The sequence below is a fragment of the Carettochelys insculpta genome, chromosome 2 (assembly GCF_033958435.1).
Source record: "Carettochelys insculpta isolate YL-2023 chromosome 2, ASM3395843v1, whole genome shotgun sequence".
NCBI classification, from domain to species: Eukaryota; Metazoa; Chordata; order Testudines; family Carettochelyidae; genus Carettochelys; species Carettochelys insculpta.
This window is the reverse complement of record NC_134138.1, coordinates 233,948,447-233,972,948: the sequence shown is the minus strand read 5'-3', so window position 1 is coordinate 233,972,948 and position 24,502 is coordinate 233,948,447. Positions and strand designations below refer to the sequence as shown.

At 44.3% G+C, this 24,502-nt stretch overlaps 1 protein-coding gene across 3 annotated transcripts in view; it reads left to right on the top strand.

Moving 5' to 3' along the window:
* Nucleotides 1-24,502, top strand: part of VPS50 (VPS50 subunit of EARP/GARPII complex) — a 184,277-nt gene that overhangs the window by 51,137 nt on the left and 108,638 nt on the right. For all 3 annotated transcript variants that reach the window (XM_074984736.1, XM_074984735.1, XM_074984734.1), the window contains exons 11-13: nucleotides 722-820; nucleotides 5,101-5,241; nucleotides 14,259-14,394. In XM_074984736.1, the coding sequence (XP_074840837.1) occupies nucleotides 722-820; nucleotides 5,101-5,241; nucleotides 14,259-14,394 (376 nt within the window). The remainder of the gene's footprint in view (nucleotides 1-721; nucleotides 821-5,100; nucleotides 5,242-14,258; nucleotides 14,395-24,502) is intronic.

Genomic DNA, 24,502 nt, shown 5'->3' with positions numbered 1-24,502 from the left:
TCCATTCACAGTGGCCATGGTGGGGAGTGGCAGCAGAATGGGGGAAGGGGCAGCTGGGGATGTTGCTCCAGCAGTAGCTCCCTTGCACCTTGGAGTGCCCCTGCCTGTGGCACTCTTGGACCACCATAGATGGGGGATGCCCTGGCAGTGCCGTGGGCAGGGACACTCAGCTGGGCCAGAGCAGCCCTGGTCCCCAGCACACCAGGGGTGGAGGGGCTCTAGTGCAGCTGGAGCTGCCTCGTCTGTGACAGAGGGTGCCACTTGAGCCTGGCTAAGCCTAGCATTCAACCGGTTAATGAATTAAATGGGATTTTACATCCCTAATGAAGACCTCTCCCTTCTACCAAATTACAAGTCCCTGCTCCACAGTGTTGGGCAGTAGAACTGTTTAAAGAAGTCTACCAAATCTTTTTAATATGCACAAAATATATTTTTCACTGGTTTCAGTCTTGGAAATGGCTAAGCCATTTTGGCTGAAATACTGCCAACTAATTCAGCCTGAGGCAGTCACGTGGGCTGGAAAATTTGAGTCTAACGTAATTAAGTTTGAGTGTTAAAACAGCTGAAAACATGGACTTACAATGGGAAGTGTTGGGCTAGGTTAATAGGTGGTGTTACCAGCCCCATAAGAAATATGGACTGGAACCTCCTATTGTAGTAAACTAACTCCTTTAATTCCTTATGTTCAATATTTAACATTTCTTCCTTTTAATTATGCTAGGAACAGTTAGATGTAGCTCTCTCCAAAATATGCAAGAACTTTGATATCAATCATTATACCAAAGTGCAGCAGGCTTACAGACTTCTTGGAAAGACACAGGTTAGTATTTTATTTTCTTTGTAAAATATGAAGAACAGTGCTGCCCAAATATAAAGTTGGCAGAGGCTATTTTGGAAATGTATTTTTTTAACAGGGCTCTGTCTTGTTGACTATGTGCTTATAAAGACTTTTGTAATGCTGCTATTTGTTGTGACAGGTTGGATGTTAATGCAAAGTGTCTCCTGTAGTCAATATAGAGCTGTTGTAGTTATTCCATAGTGGAAGTTGCAACTGACTTTAAAGCCCGTTTATGTAACCATCTCGCTCATCTAAGACCTTTGATTAGGAATGCAGAACTCTTTTTTTTTTGTTTGTTTGTTTGTTTGTCACATTGAATTAAGGTAGAGGGTAGTTATTGGAGTGTTGTGGTAATGAGTAGTGGAGGCAGGAGTGAATCTTAAGAACTTGAGGAAATTAGGACTGGGGATGTTCTGAAGAGAAACCTTATTAATGAATAATCTTGAAGAAGAGTGTTTGGTAGAAGTTTGAATTGTGATGACGTTGTCTCTGGTTTACCAATAAAACAACCCTCTAGGGAAAAGGATAGGTAAAATACAAAGTAAGTGGCTCTCTGTGTTCTTCTGGGGATGAGGTAAGGATTTAGTCCAGCTCTTCCTGGTTGTGAATTTGTTGATTTATCTGACAACATGTGGGGCCTGGTTGACATTAGAATGGTAATTTTTAAATGTGTGTGGGGGTGGTGTGCAGGGGGGCCTGGCTTTTTTGACTATGTTTTATTATGTCAGCAATGTACTTTTTCAAGAGTACATAGATTATTTTTGGTGCTCGTCTGATTTAATTTATTAATTGAAAGCATGCTTCAAAAGTCTAACAGTATTCAAAGATGAGCCATCATGTCAGGAAAAAGATTAATTCAGCTTTACTGTTCTATTGATGTTCTGTAAATTTTTAAAATGTATTTGGAAAAATGAACTCATATCTTGACTGCTAGGTTTCAAAAGTAAGTGTAACCAACCCCTTTGTGGTTCTAAAGTGTAATGTGTTTGAGACTAATTTGTGGGAACTTTCTCATCAGAAGAATGAAATAGCAAATAGTATTTTTAGAACCTACACATGTTACAAAACAGGAACTCTTTTTCTTAACTGACAGTACTGATACTAAAGTAAACTCTTTCATATCTGGCATTCTATTATCTGGAACTCTCAAATAACCGGCATTTAAACGTAAGTAAATTTTAGTTACATTTTCCATAAGTACAGTATAGTGGAAGTAAATACAAAATAAATGCAGCAAATACAGTATGAGTTTACAGTGTACAATACTACTGTTGCTGGTAAATAAAGTACTCCATATACATTTGTTTGTTTCTTAGTATCTAATCTTGTTTTTCTTTAGTATTATGCATTGCTGGGTATAGCTCTGTATTATCCAGAATATTTGAATAGTCGTCAGCCTCCCAGTCCCAGAGTTGGCAGATATGAAAGAGTTTACTGTATATTTTTATTTTAAAGATGTCAGTACTAGACTTGTCCTGAAAAACATGACAGTGTATGCAGGGCACAAAGTGAAGTCTATTTTAATTACTCTTTGTTTTGGATAACTTTAGTACGGGTTGAACTTCTCTAATCTTGCAATATCCATTGCCTGGCATGATTATAGTTAGCCAAATGTCCACTGATCTGGGGTGTGGCCAACTTTCCTGTGGTCCCATGAAGTTTGTTTACCTCTACCAATCCTGCCTCTCAGTGTTGTGTGCTAAGTATCAGAGGGTTAGCTGTGTCAGTCTGTATCTATAAAAACAAGAAGTCCTGCGGCACTTTATAGACTAACAGATTTATCGGAGCAAGTGGGACTTTGCCCATGAAAGCTTATGCTCCAATAAATCAGCTAGTCTATAAAGTGCCACAGGGTTTCTCGTAGTGTTGTATGCTGTTGTTTAACTCTAATTTACCCCTAAATGTCTTCTAAGAGTCCAGTAAGCCATGGAAATGTTGGCAATACTGCTAGATAATATTGACCTTCTGTAGTTTGGCTCCAGTACTGAGTTTGGCACTGATCAGGTCTCTAGGGTGCTGGACTTCATAGGTTTAACCTGTACCAAAACCTTTTTAAGGAATTTGTTTTTCGTACTGTTTAGATTATCTAATTCAAGATAGACTTGTCAAAAAGTGATCCCATTGATTATTTGTTTTTCTCTCCTGTTTGGAAAGAAGCATAATATTTTATATCTTACTCTCTTCCTTCAGTAACTGAGGAGGAAGATGAAAGGCAATCAATAAGTTAAACACTTTTTTTTTAATTCTGCAGGATCAGATAACTTTCACATAATTATATTAAAATAATGGCTAATTATTTTTTTTAAACAAACCTTGAAACCCTTTGAAAGTTTCAGATGTCTGGAAAAACAAGTGTGTTACCAGCATTTAAAAAGGGTATGGGAAGACCCAGGAAATGATAGAGCTTGTCTGCACTACCACCTTCCTTTGAAGGAAAGATGGTTATTAGGGTGTTGGGAGTTTATTAATGAAGTGCTGCCGTGCAGAGGCAGCACTTCATTAAGCGAATTCTCCCCCGCGGCAACTCCGAAGTTTTAAACTTCAGAGTACCGGCACGTGTCTAGCCGCGGCTCACCCGCCGGTATTTCAAAGTGCCGGGGCAACTTCAAAGTCCCCTTACTCCTGAGTAAGTTGCCCCGGCACTTTGAAATACCGGCGGGTGAGCCGCGGCTAGACACGTGCCGGTACTCTGAAGTTTAAAACTTCGGAGTTGCCGCGGGGGAGAATTCACTTAATGAAGTGCTGCCTCTGCACGGCAGCACTTCATTAGTAAACTCCCAACACCCTAATTACCATCCTTCCTTCGAAGGAAAGTGGTAGTGTAGACAAGCCCATAATATAGTAAGCTTGATCTAGATTCCGGACAGAATCATGGAAAATGTGATAGGGATACATTCAGTAAATATTAAAGGTGTCACTATATTTAATGCCTCTGAATGCATTTGCATGGAAGATAGTCTAGTCAAAGTAGATGTAATTTTTTGTGTGTTAATGTAACTGTTAATATAATGTACTTAGCCTTCCGTAAGGTATTTGGCTTAGTCCTGCATGATCTGATATGAGCTGCGTCTACACGTGCACGCTACTTCGAAGTAGCGGCAGTAACTTCGAAATAGCGCCCGTCACGTCTACACGTGTTGGGCGCTATTTCGAAGTTGAAATCGACGTTAGGTGGCGAGACGTCGAAGTCGCTAACCCCATGAGGGGATGGGAATAGCGCCCTACTTCGACGTTCAACATCGAAGTAGGGACGTGTAGACGATCCGCGTCCCGCAACATCGAAATAGCGGGGTCCTCCATGGCGGCCATCAGCTGGGGGGTTGAGAGAGACTCTCTCTCCAGCCCTTGCGGGGCTCTGTGGTCACCGTGGGCAGCAGCCCTTAGCCCAGGGCTTCTGGCTGCTGCTGCTGCAGCTGGGGGTCCGTGCTGCATATACAGGGTCTGCAACTAGTTGTTGGCTCTGTGTATCTTGCACTGTTTAATGAAAGTGTGTCTGGGAGGGGCCCTTTAAGGGAGCGACTTGCTGTTGAGTCCGCCCCGTGACCCTGTCTGCAGCTGTGCCTGGCTCCCTTATTTCGATGTGTGCTACTTTGGCGTGTAGACGTTCCCTCGCTGTGCCTATTTCGATGTTGGGCTGAGCAACGTCGAAGTTGAACATCGACGTTGCCAGCCCTGGAGGACGTGTAGACGTTATTCATCGAAATAGCCTATTTCGATGTCGCAACATCGAAATAAGCTATTTCGAAGTTGGGTGCACGTGTAGACGTAGCCATGAAAAAAAAAATCTTCAACATCAATGTAATTCACAGGAATGCAATGTAAAAAGAAGTTAGATGACAAAACTTTAAAAAAAATTGTAAATGGGAACTAGTGATCAATTTGTTTTTTCTCGTGGGATCCCATAGGGTTCTACACTTTGTACTCAGTCCACTGCTATTCACTCCTTTTACTAAAGATCTGGAAAACAAAAAATGTAAAATTGCTGGTAACACAAAGCGAAGTGGTACATAATAAGGACTGATGAAATTATACAGACCCTTGGAGACTGCATGGTAATGTGGGCTTGGTTGACCAACATATATTTTACCAGAGCCAAATACTAAGTTTATGCATCTACGAACAAAGAATTTAGGTCATGCTTACAAGGTAGGCCAATGTATCCAATAAACCAGTGACTCTGAAAAGGACATAAAGATCTGGTATATAGCTAGATAGATTCAACTAATCAAATTAATGCTCTTCTGCGTTTCCTTTCTTTTCAGACAGCAATGGATCAGCTACATATGCACTTCGCTCAGGCCATTCACAACACTGTGTTTCAAGTCGTTCTTGGATATGTAGAGTTGTGTGCAGGAAACTCGGACACCAAATTTCAGAAGCTACAGTACAAAGACCTCTGCACAGTACGTGACAACATGGTTGTCTTATGTAGTGTTTGCATGCCTTTTTCATCGCATGTAACATCTCATTTATGGTTCTGTGTGGGTGTGTCTGTGATTTTAATTTCAGCTTTTAGTATTACGCTCAGTAAAATTGCGTGGAGTTTGAGTGATGAGTCCATCAATATACTGTGGATTTAAAGTAACATACTTGGTTCTTTGAGATTCCAAAGTGAGATCATACACTCAAACCTTCATTTGTGTTGTTAAAAAAAAAAAACAAAAACAAACAAAAAAACAACCCCAATATTGTGGACCACAAAGAAGCACTTCTTACTTCTGTCAGTGCTTGAGGTTGCACCACTGAAATAATAGATGTACTGACATGGACTTAAATGGTCTGAGGATCAGGCATTCATTCAGTAGGCATAGTGCATTTCACTTAAGGATTGATGCAATGCTGACTGAACTACCTGGGAATCTTCTCCTAATTTTGAATCAGGCCCATAGTGCCCATTCCAGCAAACCAAAGATAGGCCCATATATGGATGCAATAGGGAGATTGAGAAGCCTGGGTTTTTTTGGTTTTCCTAATTATATTTTTACACATTATTTTCTTTCCTCAAGGAAGCATTTATACCGGGAATTTCTCAAATATTTGGTTAGAAAAACTGATTGCTTCAAATGCTGTTTTCAGTTTACATTTTACCTTGCTTCGTTTGTGAGCATGCCATTGAACTATGAAGCTGCATCTGCACTCCCACCCCCATCCCGGAAGGGATGTGATAATGAGTGAAGCGGAAGATGCAAATGAGGCGCAGAGTAAAATATCTTGCGTCTCATTAGCATATCCCTGTGAGATCTGGCTTCTGGAAGATCTTGCAGAAGAAGGGTTTTCTGGAATGGGGATGTCCTTTGGAAGGACCCCCTGTCTACATGGCAGCTTTTCTTCAGGAAGGAGATCATCTGGAAGCAAGATCTCATGGGGATATGCTAATGAGGCATGAGATATTTTAATCCCTGCCGCATTTGCGGTGTATGCTCTGCTCATTACCATGCCCCTTCTAGAAGAGGGGGGCGGGGCGGGTGTGGATACTGCTTGAGCAATTTCATTACTCTTTGAAGAAATAGTGGAACACTGGTAAGCTCAGAATTACTGTAGTTCAACTGGATATTGACATGAAATGTCAAATTTGTGTTTCTAGAGTGAAGGTATTAAAAATAAATTGTGTATCGCAGACCAAGCCCTCAAACATTCTCATGCTTGACCAAACCTTGACTAACTCAAACTTTGGACCAACTCCTTCAAACAGTCTATTAAATCAAAGTGTACTAGCAAAAGATTAAAGATTAAAATTCTTTTGCTGATTATTATGCTACCTCTTTCATTTCTTAGAAGTGTTCTGGAATTGCTTAGCTTTAACTAATAAACACTCTTACATTTAAAACTTTTCTTAAGAGGACACTGTCATGTTGATTTCAGGTCAGAAATATATTTTGTAGAGAGGTGCACAGACTTATGATCTGCAGTGCTGAGAATCTGCTTTTCAAAGCCCCTTCAGAGGAAAGCAATGGCTTATCCCATCAGGGTCACCACCTCCACCATAACCTATAAGTCTGGAGTAGAGAAGGGATAGGGATTGATAGTGGATGGCGTTTCCATTATACACCTAAATGGAGGCACAGTATGGTGAAAAGACTCAAGACACAAAATTCTTTGCTTTGTTCAGTAGAGCAGAAGTTTCAAAATTCTGACCTGAAGCATATTTGCAACCTGGCCTAGGAGACCCAGTGGGCTGGGGAGGGATATTTCTGAACCTGTTCCCCCAAGTCCTGCTCCTTCCCACTAAGGAGTAAGCAGGGGGGTGGGGCGGGGGAGCTGGTGCGAGGTGGCAGCAGTGATCAAGTTCTCTCCCACCCACCCTGCACTTCCTGTGGCAGCAGGAGCCACAGGGGAGCGGAGCAAGTGTCTGCTGAGTGCACAACATTTCCCCTTGGCCCTGCCGCTGTGCCCAGGGGTTGGAGGGGCTGATTGCTTGTGGCACCCTGTACTAGGACTCTTTCCCCCCACCCCCAGTATTCCTCAAGGCTGGGACCCATAGTTGATGGGGCACCATGAGGGGAACAGGATGGGATGTGAGGGGGGCGGGGGGAGGAAGTTGCAGTGCTTTGGGGGTAGAGTTTGGCCACCTGACCCTTCCTCTGTCCTTTTCCTTCCTCCCCACCACCTGCACTGTTGGGTCTGCTGGGCAGATTGCGAATATGCTCCAGTCCATAGATGGCCTGTGGAGTGGGAGTTTGAGACCCCTCAATAGATTATACTGTCTCTAAGTGCCCTGCTTTTTCATGGGTCTTCATTCTTTTAAACTTCTGATTTAAAACAAACAAACAAAAAAAATCCTCATCAATTTTTAAAGTTGAATTCTGTGGTTTCCTCTCCTTTCTAAGACTTTCTAGGATCCTCTATAGTGATTCCCTTTCTTTGCTGGCATTTGCAACTACCTAATTTAATGAAGTTTGCAGACTGTAGTGATGTGCTGGGTCTGGTTTCTTTCAGGCTCTCAGTTGAACTAGGTATTGTTAGTAGGCCCCATTCCTGCTTATATGCTTAATATTTAGAAAGGTTTACAAGTTAGTAGAAATTCTCAATTCCATATTTTCTTAAAATCGCTTACCTTCTCTGAATTACAGCATGGTTTCATGTGTCATTAGCTAACTTATTTTCTTTGTGAATAAAGCAAATAGCTGATATTTTCAAGTTATGTGGCACTTCGAAGGTTGGTATCCGGTTGTCTGTATAAAGTGATTTGATTTCACAGCAAAAGGCACCCCCGTATTTAAGGCACAATTACTATGGTGATGGTTCTCTTGAAGTATTTGATTTAAAATTCTTAAAACACATTTTTCATTTCCTAAGTAAAACCTTTATATCTCAAGGACCTAGTATGGGGTGGGCAATCATTTTTGATGGCAGACCACTCAAAGATTTTGGTAAGTGGTCAAGGGCTGTACCTCTATATGGAGGGGATGCGTGGTCTGGACGGAGGTCAGTGTAGAAGGGATTTTGGGATAGGGGACTGGAGTGCAGGTGAGAGTGGGAGGGTCTGAGAGGGAGTTTGGGTGAAGGAGAGGGTTGTGATCTGGGGCAGAAGATTGCAGTGCAGGGTCAGGGAGGGGCTATGGGTGCAGGAGAGAATTCTGACCTGGGGAAAGGTCTTGAGGGATGTGTGCGTGGTCTCTGGGATGGAGTTGTGACCTAGGGATTCGGGGTGGGGGGGAGGAAGTAGCTTATGTCTGTGGCTCCCAGCCAACAGCCCTCTGAGGCAGGCTCCTTGCCTGTTGCAGCCCCAGATCAGTCCAGCTTGCTCCATATAGCTCTCTGCTACAGATGCTGAGGCGACGGGGAAACTTCATGCACTGCTCCCACCCCCCAGCAAAATCTCTGCGCTTCTATTGGCCAGAAACCAACTGGAGGCCATCGGGATCTGATGAGGGTTTTTTTTTTTTAACCTGTGTGTTTACCACAAAGTCAAATTATGAAACGTTTAACACAAAAGTAGGTGATCAGCTACTGGCTACTTGGTCCAACTTAAAAATTTTCAGTCATATTAAATTTTAAATCCTTGGTGTAGATTTACTATGTGTTTAGTTTTTTTTTTTCCCCACCCCCTCCTGTAAGTTTTTCTGCTAAACCCATTTGACTCTGATGTATGTTTGGGAATTAAATTCAGAACTTTTGCTTGTAAAACAAACATTTATGCTGAATTTGTAGTTTTCGTATGCTATGATAGCACTTGCAGATTCCTCAAGTACACTTTGTCGTTCTGGAATAGTGATTGCTGGAGTCCCAGATGAGGCTATCAAAGTTTGAGAAAATTTTGTTTTCAAAATTTCTTGAATTCATTTTGTTTGCCACCCCCCCCCCGCCCCGCGCAAAAAAAAAAGTTTGTGTTTTGCACGGACTCCACCATAATGTATATTATCTATTTATTTTTTTGTACCAGTGGTTCTCAAACTTTTATATTTGTGTCCCCTTTTGCATAGCAAGCCTCTGGATGTGACTCTTACAAATTAAAAATATTTCTTGTATTTTACACTATTATAAATGCTGGAGGCAAAGCGGGTTTTGGGGTGAAAGTTGACAGTTCACAACCCCCATGTAGTAAATAAGTAAGGATCCCAAACCTCAATTTGAGAAACCTCGTTTTATATGTATACATAACTCACCATTGTTCCAAAGTCAGGTTTTGAGTGCATGCTAATGTGAAAAGCATTATTTTCTCTTAGCTTGTTCTTTGCCATGTATTGCAGGCCAGCGTCCTTTTATCTGTCTTTCAGTTAATTTCCTTACTGAGCTTGTTTGTTCTCTAGGCATATTTTGTCCTGACTGCTACGTGTCCTCCTTTTTTATTGATTAGCTGTGCAGCAGACAAGCTTTGAAATATGTTCCCTATAAATTTGTTTGCCTGAGTCTAGTTCAAATAAATTCAGCTGTTCATTTTACTTATTTGCCTTGTGAAAATGGATTTATTTTGGGACCTAATCTGTACCGCTGTCTTTTTAAGCTTGATGGCTGTCTGGAAGTTGAAGCATCTCTGTGTGGAGATCTGGAAGGCTTGTTTTTGTTCTTAGTTCATGGTGTGTTAGTATGTTTTTATATTGTTCTTGCCAACTATGCTAGAAGCGCTATGGTTACTGGTCAGTGAATAGACCAGCATGGTTCCCCACATACTTAGTGCCATTTATATGGATTTATTCAATCAAAATGGATTACGTTTCTAATAATGCATGACCACCTTGAAACTTCATTATTCCAGGAGCACATTAAAGTGTCTAAAGCACTAATGTGCCTATTGTTAGAAGTAACATTATGAGTTTTGAACCCAGCAATAGTTTTGAAAGATTATTTACTTTCATATGGCACCAATCAATCCATATCATTCTGTGTCCCTTCATGAATGAAATGCATTCAGTTTTGATGTGAAGTATAGCTGTGTAAGAGAGTGAGAGGAAGGCTGGGCAGGGCAGGGGTTAAACAGAGCTTGTTTATTTGCCCAATTAGCCCAACCCTGGTTCACCTGCAGCAAGTATTAGGCCTGGAGGCAGCATAAAAGGAGAGAAGCTAGTGCAGTTCAGGGCTGACCAGTCAAGAGGCAGGAGCTGGCTCTGACATATGCAGGGTCTGAGTCAGAGCTGCCACGGTGTTGACCACTGGAGGACAAAGCCTCCAAACCATTCACCCAGCAAAGAGTGGGGGAGAATCCCAGAGAAACGCTCCCCCCACCCCCGCCCCGAGGGGAAACTAGACTCTCGGGGCCACGCCCCAAACTAAAACTGCAGCCTCTAGGGTGTGGGCTGAAGACCCACACCTCAGGCCTCCCTGCACCACAAGGGGCCTTGCCACTAGGCTATGCTGGCATCAGTGGGAACCGCCTACAAACTGTTCTTAACAACACTGAGCAACTTATGTAACCAGTTAGGAGCAGTAATAGAGGAATACATAACCAATAGTAATGGCAGGGTAGCTTGCTTAGTTAGATAAAATGATAAAACCAATAGAATTGTAGAGTTGGAAGAAGCATTGAAAGGTCACCTAGTCTACCACGCATACTGAAGCAGGGTCAGGTATACGTAGACCATCCCTGAAAGGTGTTTGTCTACTCTTACCCGTTCTTAAAAATTTCCAAAGTAATTTTGAATTCTAATCCTGTCCTCTAACGTGTTAGCAAGTCCTCCTATCTGTTGTCATGTACAGACTTAATAAACATACTCCCAAGTTGGATATCCAGGTCATTAATAAAAATATTGAATAGTACTGGACCCAGGACAAACCTCTGTGTGAACCTGCTTCATATGTCTCCACAGTTTAGAAGTGAACCTTTGATAACTATTGTTTGAGTATGGTCTTTCAGCTAATGGTGGACCTTATATTCATTTCACTTAGAGCATATTTCCATAGTCTGCTTAGGACAGGGGTGCACAATAATTTTTGCTGGGGAGCCACTCCATGAATTTTGGAAAGGCATCAGAGACCACGCCTTTTTATTGATGAAATTACTCACTGTCTGTTGCAGGGGCAGGTAAGATATGGCCCACGTGCTTGATCCCACCAGTGGGCTGTATTTTGCCCACCCTGGTTTATGAGAATATCTTATAAAACTAAGTGAAAAGCCTTCCTAAAATCAGGATATGTATCATGTCTACACCTTCCACCTATCTACTAGGCCAGTAACTATGTCAAAAAGGAAGCTAGATTGGTTTGACATACTGTTGAGAAATTCATGTTGGATATTACTTATAGCTCTTAATCTATGTTTGCATATTGATTCATAATTTGTTCCAGTATGTTTCCAGGTATCGAAGGTAGCCCTCCCAATCTAAAAAAATCTCTGGGTCCTTTTGTTTCCCCATTTTAAAGATATTAATACTGTATTTGTCCTTCCCGAGCACTCCAGGAAATCAGCTGTGCTCCAAAAATTTCTTAAAGATAGTTACCAACAGTTCCAAAATAGCTTCAACTAGTTCCATACATACTCTTGAATGAATTTAATTGGGGTCTGCTGACTTGATTATGGCTAACTTGTTTAAATATTCTTTAGCCTGTTCTTTCCCTATTTTTGTTTGTATTCCTTCCCTATCATTGCTATATTGTGTTAAGCATCTGGTAACAATTAAATATAAATAAAATTTGCTCTGTTTTAGCATTATATGTGTTGTCTATGAGACGTTTGTGAATAACATCAGCAGGAGTTGTCTTCTGCTATCTTAATACAGTGTCGTCATTCCTTCATGTTTGGGGCTGAGAGGTGATGAAGCAGGTCTTTGCCCACGAAAGCTTATGCTCCAAAATATCTGTTAGTCTATAAGGTACCACAGGACTTCTTGTTCTCGATTTATATAGTGTGTGCAGTGCTGTTGATTTTATATGAAATCTATCCAGAATTATAATTAATCATTAGGCCTTTTCAGCTTTATTATTGTTAATGTGAGGTCTCAAGATACTTTCACCAGGGACATATATTAATTTTGAAGCATGAGCCCCATGAGGATTTAATCATTGGCAGAGAGTGAGTGAGTATGAATGGCTTGAGGGCTGTGTGTTATAATCTGGAATATTACTCAAGTGAAAGACAAGTAAACATGGTTGAGTAGAAAAACAGAAGTATGCTTCCACTTCAGCTTATTATTCTTTCTGATAAATTTGAGGAAAGGGAAAGGCTTAAGTAATCGTCACCTGCATTTGTTGGTATAGCTCTCCAGTTTAGCACTTGGTTTCAAATCACACTTAATTTTCAAATGAGTACCCAATTTTTCTTCAGATTTTAGTGCTAAGCCACAAATAATAGTTCAGTAGATAATCAAAAGATGAGAATCCCTAAGAATTAATCAATGAACATATGATAGTGTAGGTAGTTGTGGATTCTATTATTTTATGTGCTTAAAACAAAATGGCCAAGGTTTTGACACAGTGTTTTATGTGGACTGGTACCGTATATGTTTGAAACCTTGTACAGGCATTGAGCAAACTTGAGTAAAAATCAAAAATGAAATCTTAGGTATTGTGGAAGCGCAATAAGGGAGTATAGTGGCAACCCAGGAAGCTTTGCAAAGCAGTTCTAGCTTTTGTCATAACCTAAACTTGCAGAAGTCTACTTTGGGTAAAGAAATAGCAAAAAGATATGAACTACTCACCACAACTTGTTTCTCCTAATCTACGTGTTTATTTCAGGCCTAGCTGGGAACTTTTAAGCATGAGTTCGTCATATTTATTCTGCAATTTCTGTACTGTTGCTGGGTGCACTTACATTCATCTCCTTAAATTCAGCCACTATTTGGTTTCTTTCTGCATAATTCCAGTTTAGACATGGGTATTGGATTCAATTAACATTCAATTAAAACCTTTTACAAGATTGTTTACTCTCTAATGAAATCCTAAAACACAAATGACAGTCTTTGGCTTAGGTCTTAACTAGTAAAGTTGCATAGCACTAAGCAGAAGTGGGCCCCAACAAAGTGGACCTCTGGGTTTACTGTACTTACCTGTATAATTTATTTACAGTGATGGCCAGAGCTTTTAAACAACATGCTGGCCCCACTGTACAGGACACTGCAAATGCAAAGATACAAAATTTGCCTTAAGGAGCATACAGTCTAAATAGGCAAGAGAGGCAGAGAGAGAGAGAGAGAGAGAGAGAGAGAGAGAGTAATCTGCTCAGCAAGGTCACCCAGTGGACCTTCGGCAGAGCCAAGGGCAAACTCTAGATCTCCAGACTGTGTCCTGCACTTTGTCCAGTAGACAGGGGTGAGCAAACTTTTTATGTTGGGTCTCACCTTTTGTCCCTGCAATTATCAGCCACCTTCCTGTCCAACCTGTCTAGTGTAATCCAAGCCAACAGAAATTTTGGTTATGTTCATATGGGGGAAAAAAAATAAAAAATAAAAACCTTTTCAACATGTGTAAGAAAGTATGTAGAATGAAAACCTTTATTAATAAATATGAATTCACATCCATAAAAGCAGTAACATATTTCAACATTTTTAATGAGATGGATGTGCCTGAGACCCAGCAGCCAATTGTGCTGTGTCCCCTTAAGAAATTTCACACCCCTTGAGGGGACTCATCCCTCACTTTGCACACTTCTACAATAGACCATGCTACCATCCTTTTTATTCTGATTGTTCTAGAGAAACAATTAAGATAATTATTGGAGAGATTTTTGACCTTGTTCTGGTTTCTAATAAACAGTGGTCCATATATTAAAACTAAATTAGGCCTTGTGGAGAACCAAGGATTGAGTAGACATTCACAGATTGATATATTCCCCTCCAAATCAGAGATGATAATGTCCATTTTTAATGGTTCAACCAATATATGGCCTAAAGCAACTCCTTCAAATGCTTTTAAAACTAAAACTTTTAAATATTTAGCACTTTCCAACCACATGTTGGGTAACAAATGCCAGAGCGGCTTCTTATGTTGTCTGTTCAGAAAACAGAGCCAAACTGTTCAAGTTCTGACATGCCTTACTTCTTTTCTGTAGCACATTACATCAGACAGCTACATACCATGTCTTGCTGACCTCTGTAAAGCACTTTGGGAAGTCATGCTCAGCTACTATCGAATGATGGAATGGCACGAGAAACATGACCAAGATGAGGGACCCGCTTCATCGTCTGGTAAGGTTTGACTTTCAAACTAAGTCTCTTGTATTTTGTTGTTTGAAAATAAAATTTAAATGCTTGAGTTATTAGTTTCTACTCTGGTACTTCTGTGGTTCTGACCCAATTGTGACTATAGTGTCCTCTAGCCTTGAGTAGTCTGTGTTGTCCTGTATACTTCTTTAGCATTCCATGTGCTTGAACATTTCTTTCTCTGGCACAGCTGTCATGATCATGAGGGTTAGCCAGCAGCCTGGGAATAAAAGGGTTAACCTCCGTAGCCAGGTGGGGTTGGCCTATAGGAATGTAGGTAAAAATTAAATTTTGGCTCCTTCCTCTTCTGTTCTGTGTTCCTTCTTCTTTCCAGCCATGAGGGAGAGAGAGACAGAATAGCTCCCTCCAAGAACAGGCCATCCAATCTTCTGTAAGTAGGGTAAAGTTTAGATAAATCCATTAGGCTTTGTTTTATGGTTTGGGAAGTGGGATCTAATGTCTGTGCACTTTTTAGAAATGTTCTTTTACTCTCCTTGTGACTAAGTTCTAGGCCCATGGTGGAGACTCCCCATGTGTTTTATTTTGTAACTCTTCCCTCTAGCCATGAGGCCTGCAACAGGAATATTGTTGTAGTAATGAAAGTTCTCTCTTTTTCTTTTTATTAACTTGGTATTTGGTTAATGTTTGTGTCCTGGTTTTTACTTTTGGGGCTAAGATTTCCCAAGTAGTCTCTCCCTGGTTTCCTTATGATTACTTGGGTGGTGGCAGCGAATTTTATCTCCAAAATCTAAGGTTTTTTAGAATTTTTGGGGGGAAGTTTATACCAAAACCTGGTAAATAAGGTTTTGAAGGTACTTTTGCTGGCCCCCACTTCTGCATTTATCTTGCTAGAGTGGGGAAGGAGCCATAACAGCCCTCTTTTATATACCTATTGAGCTGTACATAGCTTGAATAGATGAAACTGTCTAAAGGCAAACATTGTCTACGTTCCTGTAAGCCGAGATACTTGGCTGAGGCACTAGGTGTGGAGTGAAATCCTGACGCTGTTGAAGTCAATGGCAAAACTCCAACTGACTTCAGTAAGAGAGAATTTCACCTATACACGGTTTTTATGTCTGCAAATCAGTAGAAACAATGTGTCTTTCTGATACAATAAACCCTCGATTTAACAGACTAATGGGGGGAGGGGTGTCTGCTATTCCCAGGAGTCTGTTAAATGTGAGGGTTTACTGCCCATCCATCCCCGCCAGGCTCCCCCAGCCTCAGTCCCTTCTTTTGCTTGCAAAAGAGAAACCTGCCACCACTGGAGGAGCTGCTGGATCCTGACGCATGGCTGGGACCCCAACGACAGGGCTGGAGGGACCTCCCTGCCGGCATGGCTTGAGCTGCTTCACTTAATGGCTGGAGGCACCCTGCTGCACAGCTGGAGCTGCCTTGCTGTGTGCACCAGGAGGAGCCGCCATGTGCTCCTCCCCCCAGGGGGTGGGGCGCATACAAGAGTGCCAGTCTGCCTGTGTGTGTGCCCCACTCCTGGTGGAGGAGGTGGTGGCTCCTACATGCTGTGGCAATTGTAAGGCTCTCTCTTTTTTTTCTTTTTTGGGGTAGGGGGATGATTTTGTGCACACCAGCGGACTTTGGATTCATTCCTTTGTTCCTAAGTCCTCTAAATCGGAGTCGTAAAATTGAGAGTTTACTGTATTTCTCCTCTCTGATATAAAAACCATAATGTGTGTAAAACAGAATATCTTTATACTGAAGAAAGAATAAAAATGGAGGTGAGAGAAGAGGGAAAAAGTGGATGAATATTGTCACACTCAGTATGTGTTTATATCCACCTCTGCTTACAAACGTATTTTTAAAGGCTGATGTGCCCAGGGTGTTAGGTATTAACATTAATTTTGTTTGCGGTCACTGAGCTTATCTCCTTTCTTCAGTACTGAAAGAATTTTTTTTTTTCTTTTAAGGGCCTTTAATGTACTGTTTAGCATTTTTAAAATTAATATGGACTAATTTATTAAAAGTATTATTCCAAATTAGAGTTTTCTCAGTATGACTAAATTAAAATTAGGTGTTTCTTTTGATGTGCACCCCTGGGGAACGCATCTTTATTAATTTCCTTTTCTATTCCATTTTACATTTTCAGTAATGTTTTTAAATACTTAAAACTTCAAGATATTCTGTTTTTATGTTACTTTTGGAAGTGGAACATATTATGAAAATTTGCTGTCATTTCTGCTCGAATAATAATTCAGATATCATAAAATGCATACCACAGCACTGTTGTAATAGCCCATGTTTTATAATCCTTATATCATTTTTATAATAGACCATTCCCATAAATATGGTTGTCTTTCTCTCTCCGTTTTTTAAAATATAGGGTTAAGCAGTGTTCTATATTTTTGTAAACCCCCCTTTAAAAGAACTGTTAGATAACACAAAGTGGTATTCTGTTTGGTCACTTGTCATTTGTCATTTTTTAAGTTCATTGTTGGAGTGTTTATATATTTACTGCACTAGTAGGAGTTTAGATCTTAAGTTGTACCAATAGTTAAGTTGCTGGTGACCTCGATGTTTAATCTAGCTTTCTGTACGGTGTGGCATAATAACTAAAAGTGAACCACGTTTCTAAAAGAGTAGTGAATCAGTTTTTTTTTATGCAGTGGAATTGAGTTACTTGAAAGAAAATTTCCTGATTATTAATTCTGCATGAGATAATCTTGTTCCCTAGTTTATTCAATGGCTATATTTAATGGCTGTGGTCCATTCTATAGCTGAAGTGTAAAGGTCAAGAACGTACAGTGTGTAGAACAGGAGGGCACAGCAGAGGGAGCTGTAGGATAGTTTATTATAGTTTGTACATTATATTGTTTTTGAATAGTGAAATCCGATAGACTGAAACAGTTGAATGTGCATTATAGCTTTTACATATATAGTTGCATCTCTTCAATCTGAAGCATGAACTCCCATTATTGTGCTTTTTATTTTTGGTAGTGTTCATAAAGTACTTCCATTAAGCGTCTCCTGCTTCTGGTACACAACTCATAGTTAGCCTATGTCTACACTAGACATAGCAGTCAACCACTAACACAATTTTAGCTATGCCAATTGCGTAGCTAAAATCAACTTAACAAGGCTGGACTTCAATAGCTGTCTTTATGGAAAAATCTTTAATCCTCGCCTCTCGCAAGGAGTTCCAGGATTGACTTTGACCCTGGAAAGCACCGTTTCATGCATGTGCAAAACAGACCCCCCCCCCCCCCCAAAGATTGACATTGAGTAGGTCAATCTTCTGCGGTAGTGTGGCTATAGGCTAAGAGTGTGAATCAGTGCATACAGAGACGTTAATTGCATAGCTCTTTCTGTTTTGTTAGACAGCAGCTTGTCCAAAGGATTCTTATATTCATAGTAAACATAATGTACTCCATCATGGCTCATATGTTCTTAGACTTGTAAAAATGAATTGTGCTTACATAAAAGGAAATTTAAATATGAATAATCACTTTTTTCTATTTGTGAAAAATTAAAAGTTTCTGAATTATCAGTTTCCCACATGTTTTCATGCAATAAATTAGCCCATATTTGAGGTGTGGGTGTAAAAGTCAACAAATACTTTAACTCCAGGATATGTGTGTGATTTTTTTTTTCCCCCACGTTTCTATGAACTGGTTTGCTTGAATGTTTTGCCTTTCTTTAAATACATTCAGATTTTAGTGCAAAATTTGTGAGGCTTCCACTTGTTCTCATTTGGCACTTTTCCTTAACGACTTAGCTTGTTCTAAGGTGGTAGCTGCTGGAAATAATATTTTTAAAAGATCTCTAGATATGTTAGCTACTAGTGTTTTAGCTAAAACACTCATGCCTCATTATATGAGCACAATTGGTTCCCAAATTTCTGCTTGTAGGTGAAAACTCATGAGCGACACTAAATTCCCATTAAAATACATGTAAAACGAACTCCAGTTCGTTCCAAGTGCTTGTAACTTGACATAAACCAGTTGAGTTTAGGTACTTTTCTGAAGTATTTGAATAGTTTGGCAACAGAAATATGATGTCGTGTAGGTATGTGGAGGAGGGATTCCCAGCCTGTGGGTCAGGACCCAATCATGGGTCCCATTAGATTTGTTAAAGGTCACCAGCTGCGCAGTTCCCAGCTGCATGTGGCTGTTAGAGAAGCCATTTGGAGTTTCTTAACACTGCTGCCTCAGACAGATATCTATCAGTACTGATAACTGCTGGAGATGGCAGCTATCTCTATCACTAGAGATAGCAATTACCTTATGCCCCACTGCCTTGTGGGTTATCCTGGAAAGGAGCAAGGCTAAGGGAGTAAACCCTGACAGAAAATCCGGAAGGGAGTCCTAAGGCAGTTCTGTGCCAACTTCTGGCATTGACCCGGCAACTCCTGCAGCTGAGCTGGTACCAGACGTAGGGGTTTTTCTTCGAGTGTCCCCGTGGGTGCTCCACCATAGGTGACGGCTTGGCCGGCGCCGCAGATCGGATCTTCCAAGCAGTTTCTGCCGGACCGCGCATGCGCCGGCGCGCGCCGCTCCCTGGCGCGCTCCTGGCCATGTGCGCGATCCGGTCCCCGCCAGTTCCTCTCAACCACCGTCGGCTGCAGACGGAATCCGACTAGGCTAAAGCCACATAGCGTATTCAACGACTTTATTTGTTTTCTCTTTAAAGTTTTTCAGTTCTTTAGGATACCATAAGTAACCGGTTGTTATTTTGTAAAAAAACAAAGCAAAACAAAAAAAAAAAACAAACAAGCTACGGAGGGACAGCTCAAGCCAGTCCCAGTAACAAGCGCCGGAGGCCGGGAGCTAGGGCCATCAGCCCTCCTGCGGAGGCAGGCCATCGGACGGGGAAACAGCACAAAGAAGTGCTAAGTACCCACAAACAAACTCAAAGACTCACCAACAATGTCCTCCTCAGGCTTTAAAAAATGTGAGTCCTGCCGAGAGGCGATGCCAGTGTCCGATGGGCACAGTCTATGCATAAGGTGCCCGGGGGAGTCCCATGTGGCACAAAAATGCGCCTTCTGTGCAAAATTAACGACCAGAGCACGGAGAGACAGGGAAATGAGAATTAAACTGCTGCTTCTTGACAAGGCCCTCCAGCCAGACGTGCCGGAGCGGCCGCAGCAGGAGGGACCCTCCGGGGCCCTTAGAAGGAAAGCTGCCTCCCTCACTCCATCAGCGCAAAAACGGAGGAAAGTTTCTCCAACCCGATCCCTGCCGGCAGCAACAGTGAGCAGGACGGGAGGAGCGAGCAGCCCCCAGCCGCAGCAACAGCTGATCGGCGGCGGCACGGAGAGCCACGTGGAAGCGGCTCAGCCTCCGATGATCAGCCAGCCGCCCCGCACCGCAGGCAGGGCGGCGGCTAAGCAAGCGCCGGTACCAGCGGCACTGCAGGCAGCGGCACCGACCCCCGGGGAACCGGCGGTGCAGAGCGCGCAGGCATGTAGCCTGCAGGCGCAGAAGGACTCCGCACGTGCGGCACCGCCCTCGAGCGTGCCTAGCACGGTGCCGACGGGGCCGGGATCCCCCGCCCATCAGGGGGCGGAGTTACCTCCTCAAGGGAGGGGGAAGGCTGCACACAAGAGGAGGCACTGCAGCCCCTCTCCAGACAGGGCTGTGGAGCTCTTTTCTCACAGCCCTCCGCTCATGTTGCAGACTCCAACCAGAAGGCAGGGGCCCCCCCTAGCCTACCCGGAGCCCCCTTCTCCTTTCCTGCAATCAGCCTCCCCATGGCTGGCACCACCCTCGCCCTTCCTGGGATTTGAATCACTGGACTATTATGCAAAATCGCTCTCTCCAGTGTCTCGACGATCCCCCTCTCCCAGACACACAGGGTACGTGCAAAGGGAATGGTCAAGGTCACCTTCCCAGGAACAGTGCCTATACTGCCATGGTCGTCCCTACCACGCGGGGCATGGACACCATCGGCAATCTACCAGGGACAGATCCCCACATATTACCTCGTACCCCCGAGGGCAATCGCGATCGGGGACGGAGACTCAAGCATCCCAGGGGGGACTGGCCGTGGACCCACGAGATTTTCCCTCGCAAACCTCCAGCAAGAGGGCGCACCATCACCATCAAGAACTGGAAGGGTCCAAAGAAATGTACCCCAGCGGTTTCTCGTTTTCCTCCCCGGATGAGGCCACGGCCTTAGGGGACGTCCATCCCAAGGACGATCTCAAACAGTTTCAGGAGCTGTTTAAGAGGGTAGCTTTCACGCAAGGCATCCAGACAGCACAAGTGCAAGAGAAACATCATAAGCTCCTTAAAAATTTGAGCTCCCCGGCCTCCTCCAGAGTAGCAATCCCGCTTGATGAAGCGATCTTGGAGTCCGCCACTACCATATGGCAGACCCCGGCAACTATTCCGCCTGTCCAAAAGAGAGCGGATAAGAAATACTTCGTGCCGGCGAAGGGCATGGAGTTCTTGTTTAGCCACCCCCAGCCAAACTCCTTGGTGGTGGAGTCCTCGCAGCAAAGATTAAAAACATCTCAATTTAAAACAGGGGGAACGGACAAAGATGCCAAGAAGCTAGAGCTGTTCGGCAGAAAGGTCTACTCCTCCTCCACTTTAACCTTGCGAATGGCAAATTATGCAGCGCACTTGGCGAACCATAATTTCGACAACTATGCCAGATTAACTTCCCTCATGGACTCGCTTCCAGAGGACAAAAAGCCGGTCCTCAAGGCCATAGTGCAAGAGGGCTACGCGGCTGCGAGGATGGAAGTTCAGATTGCTTTGGACATTGCGGACACGGCAGCACGTTCCACAGCAACTGCAGTGGTGATGCGACGGGAGTCCTGGCTCCAGACCTCGGGCATACCGAGAGATCTGCAGGCGAAGATAATCGACCTTCCCTTCGACTTGCAGAAGCTGTTTGCTGAATCAACTGACTCGGTCCTTCATTCCAGTAAAGATTCAAGAGCCACACTCAGGACCCTGGGGATTTACACCCCTCCATACTCAAAGAAAAGGTACTACCCACAGCAAAGGCGGTACCAATACCAGCAACAGCGCCCCCAGTATCACAGGGGTTACGAGCAAGGGCGGCATCAGCAGCACCAGCAGTACAGAACCCCCAGGCGACGCTCACAACAGGGCCGTCCGTCCTCGGGGCGGGGCCAAAGGCCACAAGTTTGACATACAAATCCAGGGCTGCGCCATCACCACCATTGCACAAGATCATCCGAAACGACTTTTTCACCATCGCCTCCGACCATTCTACGACCAGTGGCAAAGGATCACCACAGACAAATGGGTGCTGGAGATCATAGCCACGGGGTACGCCATCCCCTTCCAGTCGCTCCCGCCGCCGCGACCCCCGCCCAAGCCCCACCCCCAGGAGGCCTCCCATGTAGCCAGGCTCAGGCAGGAGGTGGCCCACCTAGAGTTCATAGGGGCGGTGGAAAAGGTGCCGGAGCAACTGCAAGGGAAAGGGTTCTACTCTCGGTATTTCCTGACGGAGAAAAAGACAGGAGGCTGGAGGCCCATCTTAGACCTTCGTGGCCTCAACAGGTATCTGCGCAAGCAACGTTTTCGGATGATCACTATTGCCTCCATCCTTACAGCACTGGACGATGGAGACTGGTTCGCAGCCCTCGATCTACAAGACGCGTACTTCCACATAACCATTCATCCGGCTCACCGACGTTTTCTCCGGTTCATGGTGGGCAACGAACACTTCCAATACAAGGTCCTACCGTTTGGCCTTTCCTCGGCCCCCAGAGTCTTCACCAAGACCTTGGCAGTGGTGTCAGCCTACCTGCACAGACAGGGGGTGTTTATTTTCCCGTATCTGGACGACTGCCTGCTCAAAGGGACCTCGAAAAGGGAGGTTCTCCGCATGATACGCGTCACAGCAAACACGTTCTCCTCACTTGGCCTGGTTATCAATCTGGCAAAATCAAAGATAGACCCCTCACAGGACATAGAGTTCATAGGGGCTCGCATAAACTCGGTCTCGGCGAGAGTATACCTACCAGAGGCTCGCTTTCGAGCCATCGGTTCCCTCGTGCAGGTCATCACCTTCAGCCCTACGGTGCCAGTCTTGACGTGCTTGCAGCTGCTGGGCCACGTGGCAGCGGCTACGTTTGTGGTACAGAACGCCAGGTTGCACATGCGCAGCATGCAACATTGGCTGGCAAGTGTATACAAGCCGGCAGTACACACCGTTCACAGGGTGGTGTCGCCCCCACCTGGGGTGCGCGAATCCCTGCAATGGTGGGTAAACCCCGGGAACTTGCTAACAGGGGTACCCTTCCATCAGCCGCAAATATCGGTTTTCCTCACTACGGATGCCTCCCTCATAGGGTGGGGAGCGCACATGGGCGAAGAGGTGGCTCAAGGACTGTGGTCACCCACGGAACAGTCTCTACATATCAATGTTTTAGAGCTCAGAGCAGTGTTCAACGCCTGCAAACACTTTCGAGACCGTATACAAGGCAAAGTCGTCGGGATCAGTACAGACAATACCTCCACCATGTTTTACATAAACAGGCAAGGAGGAGCTCGATCCCGTACCTTATGCGCGGAAGCAATCCGCCTATGGAACTGGTGCATCGCCCACGATATAATCCTGAGAGCCTCCTACTTGCCGGGCACGCACAACGTGAAGGCAGACCAGTTGAGCAGACGTTTCGCGCTCACCCACGAGTGGCAGATCCGTCCCGATCTACTACGGCCGATTTTCCACACATGGGGGTTTCCCCAAATAGATCTGTTTGCCACTCAGCACAACAAACAGTGCCCACGATTCTCCTCCAGAGCAGGGCTGGGCCGGGGGTCCCTGGGGGACGCGTTCGCGATCCCGTGGGGAGGCCTCCTGCTTTACGCGTTTCCCCCCCGCAGTGCTGATCCACAAGGTTCTGCAAAAAGCCAGGAGAGACAAGGCTCGGATGATCCTGATAGTCCCAACATGGGATCGCCAACCATGGTTCCCCCTACTCCTGCGCCTGTCGGACCGCCCACCGATGCCTCTTCCGGTGGCGCCGGATCTGCTCACGCAAGCCCAGGGGTCCATAGTGCATCCGCACCCCCAAAGCCTGCGACTGCAAGCGTGGCTAATCCATGGCTCAGCTCCCTAGAGAGCACATGCACAGTGGAAGTACAGCAAGTCCTAGAAAGTAGCAGGAGGTCTTCCACTAGGAAAACCTACAAACAAAAATGGACTCGATTCATGGCTTGGTGTTTTACCAAGCAGCTGGCCCCCCTTTCGGTGCCTATACCTACAATTCTAGAGTATTTACTGGACCTCAAGAGAGCAGGACTCTCGCTATCCTCGTTAAAGGTCAACCTTGCCGCCATCTCGGCGTTCAGACATGAGGAGGGAGGGCACACGGTGTTCGCCCACCCTATGGTTACCAGGTTCCTCAAAGGGTTGGTAAACCTATACCCCCCTCGGAAACCGATTCCACCTTCGTGGAGCTTGGACCTGGTGCTTACCACACTCATGGGACCACCGTTCGAGCCCTTGGCCACGGTTCCCCTTCGCCTCCTTACAGTAAAGACGACCTTTCTTCTTGCAATTACGTCAGCCCATCGGGTGAGCGAGCTTGCGGCAGTCATGGCAACGCCACCCTGCACTGTCTTTTCCAAGGAGGCGGTAACCATACGGCTGCATCCAGCCTTTGTTCCCAAAGTTTCTTCCGAGTTTCACATCAATGAACCTATTGTTCTACCCTCGTTCTATCCAAAGCCTCATAACTCCAGCGAAGAGGCGCGCCTACACCTCCTGGATGTGAGGAGGGCGCTAGCCTTCTACGTAGACAGGACCAAGTCCTTCCGAAAAACGGATAGACTCCTGGTCTCCCTCGCTCCCAAATCTAAAGGAGAAGGTCTCTCATCGCAGAGAATCTCAAAGCACGTTGTATCCTGCATAAAAATGTGCTACGAGCTCAGAAAGACTCCTTTGTCGGCCACTCCCAGGGCTCATTCCACCAGGGCGGTGGCAGCATCAACAGCCTTTTTCAAGGGCGTTGCATTGAAAGACATTTGCAGAGCGGCGACCTGGTCATCCTACGACACGTTCGCCAAACATTACGCCCTTCACAGGGTATTCCAAGAGGATACCCGTCTCTCTGCAGCGGTCCTCTCGGGGACCAGCTGCACATAAT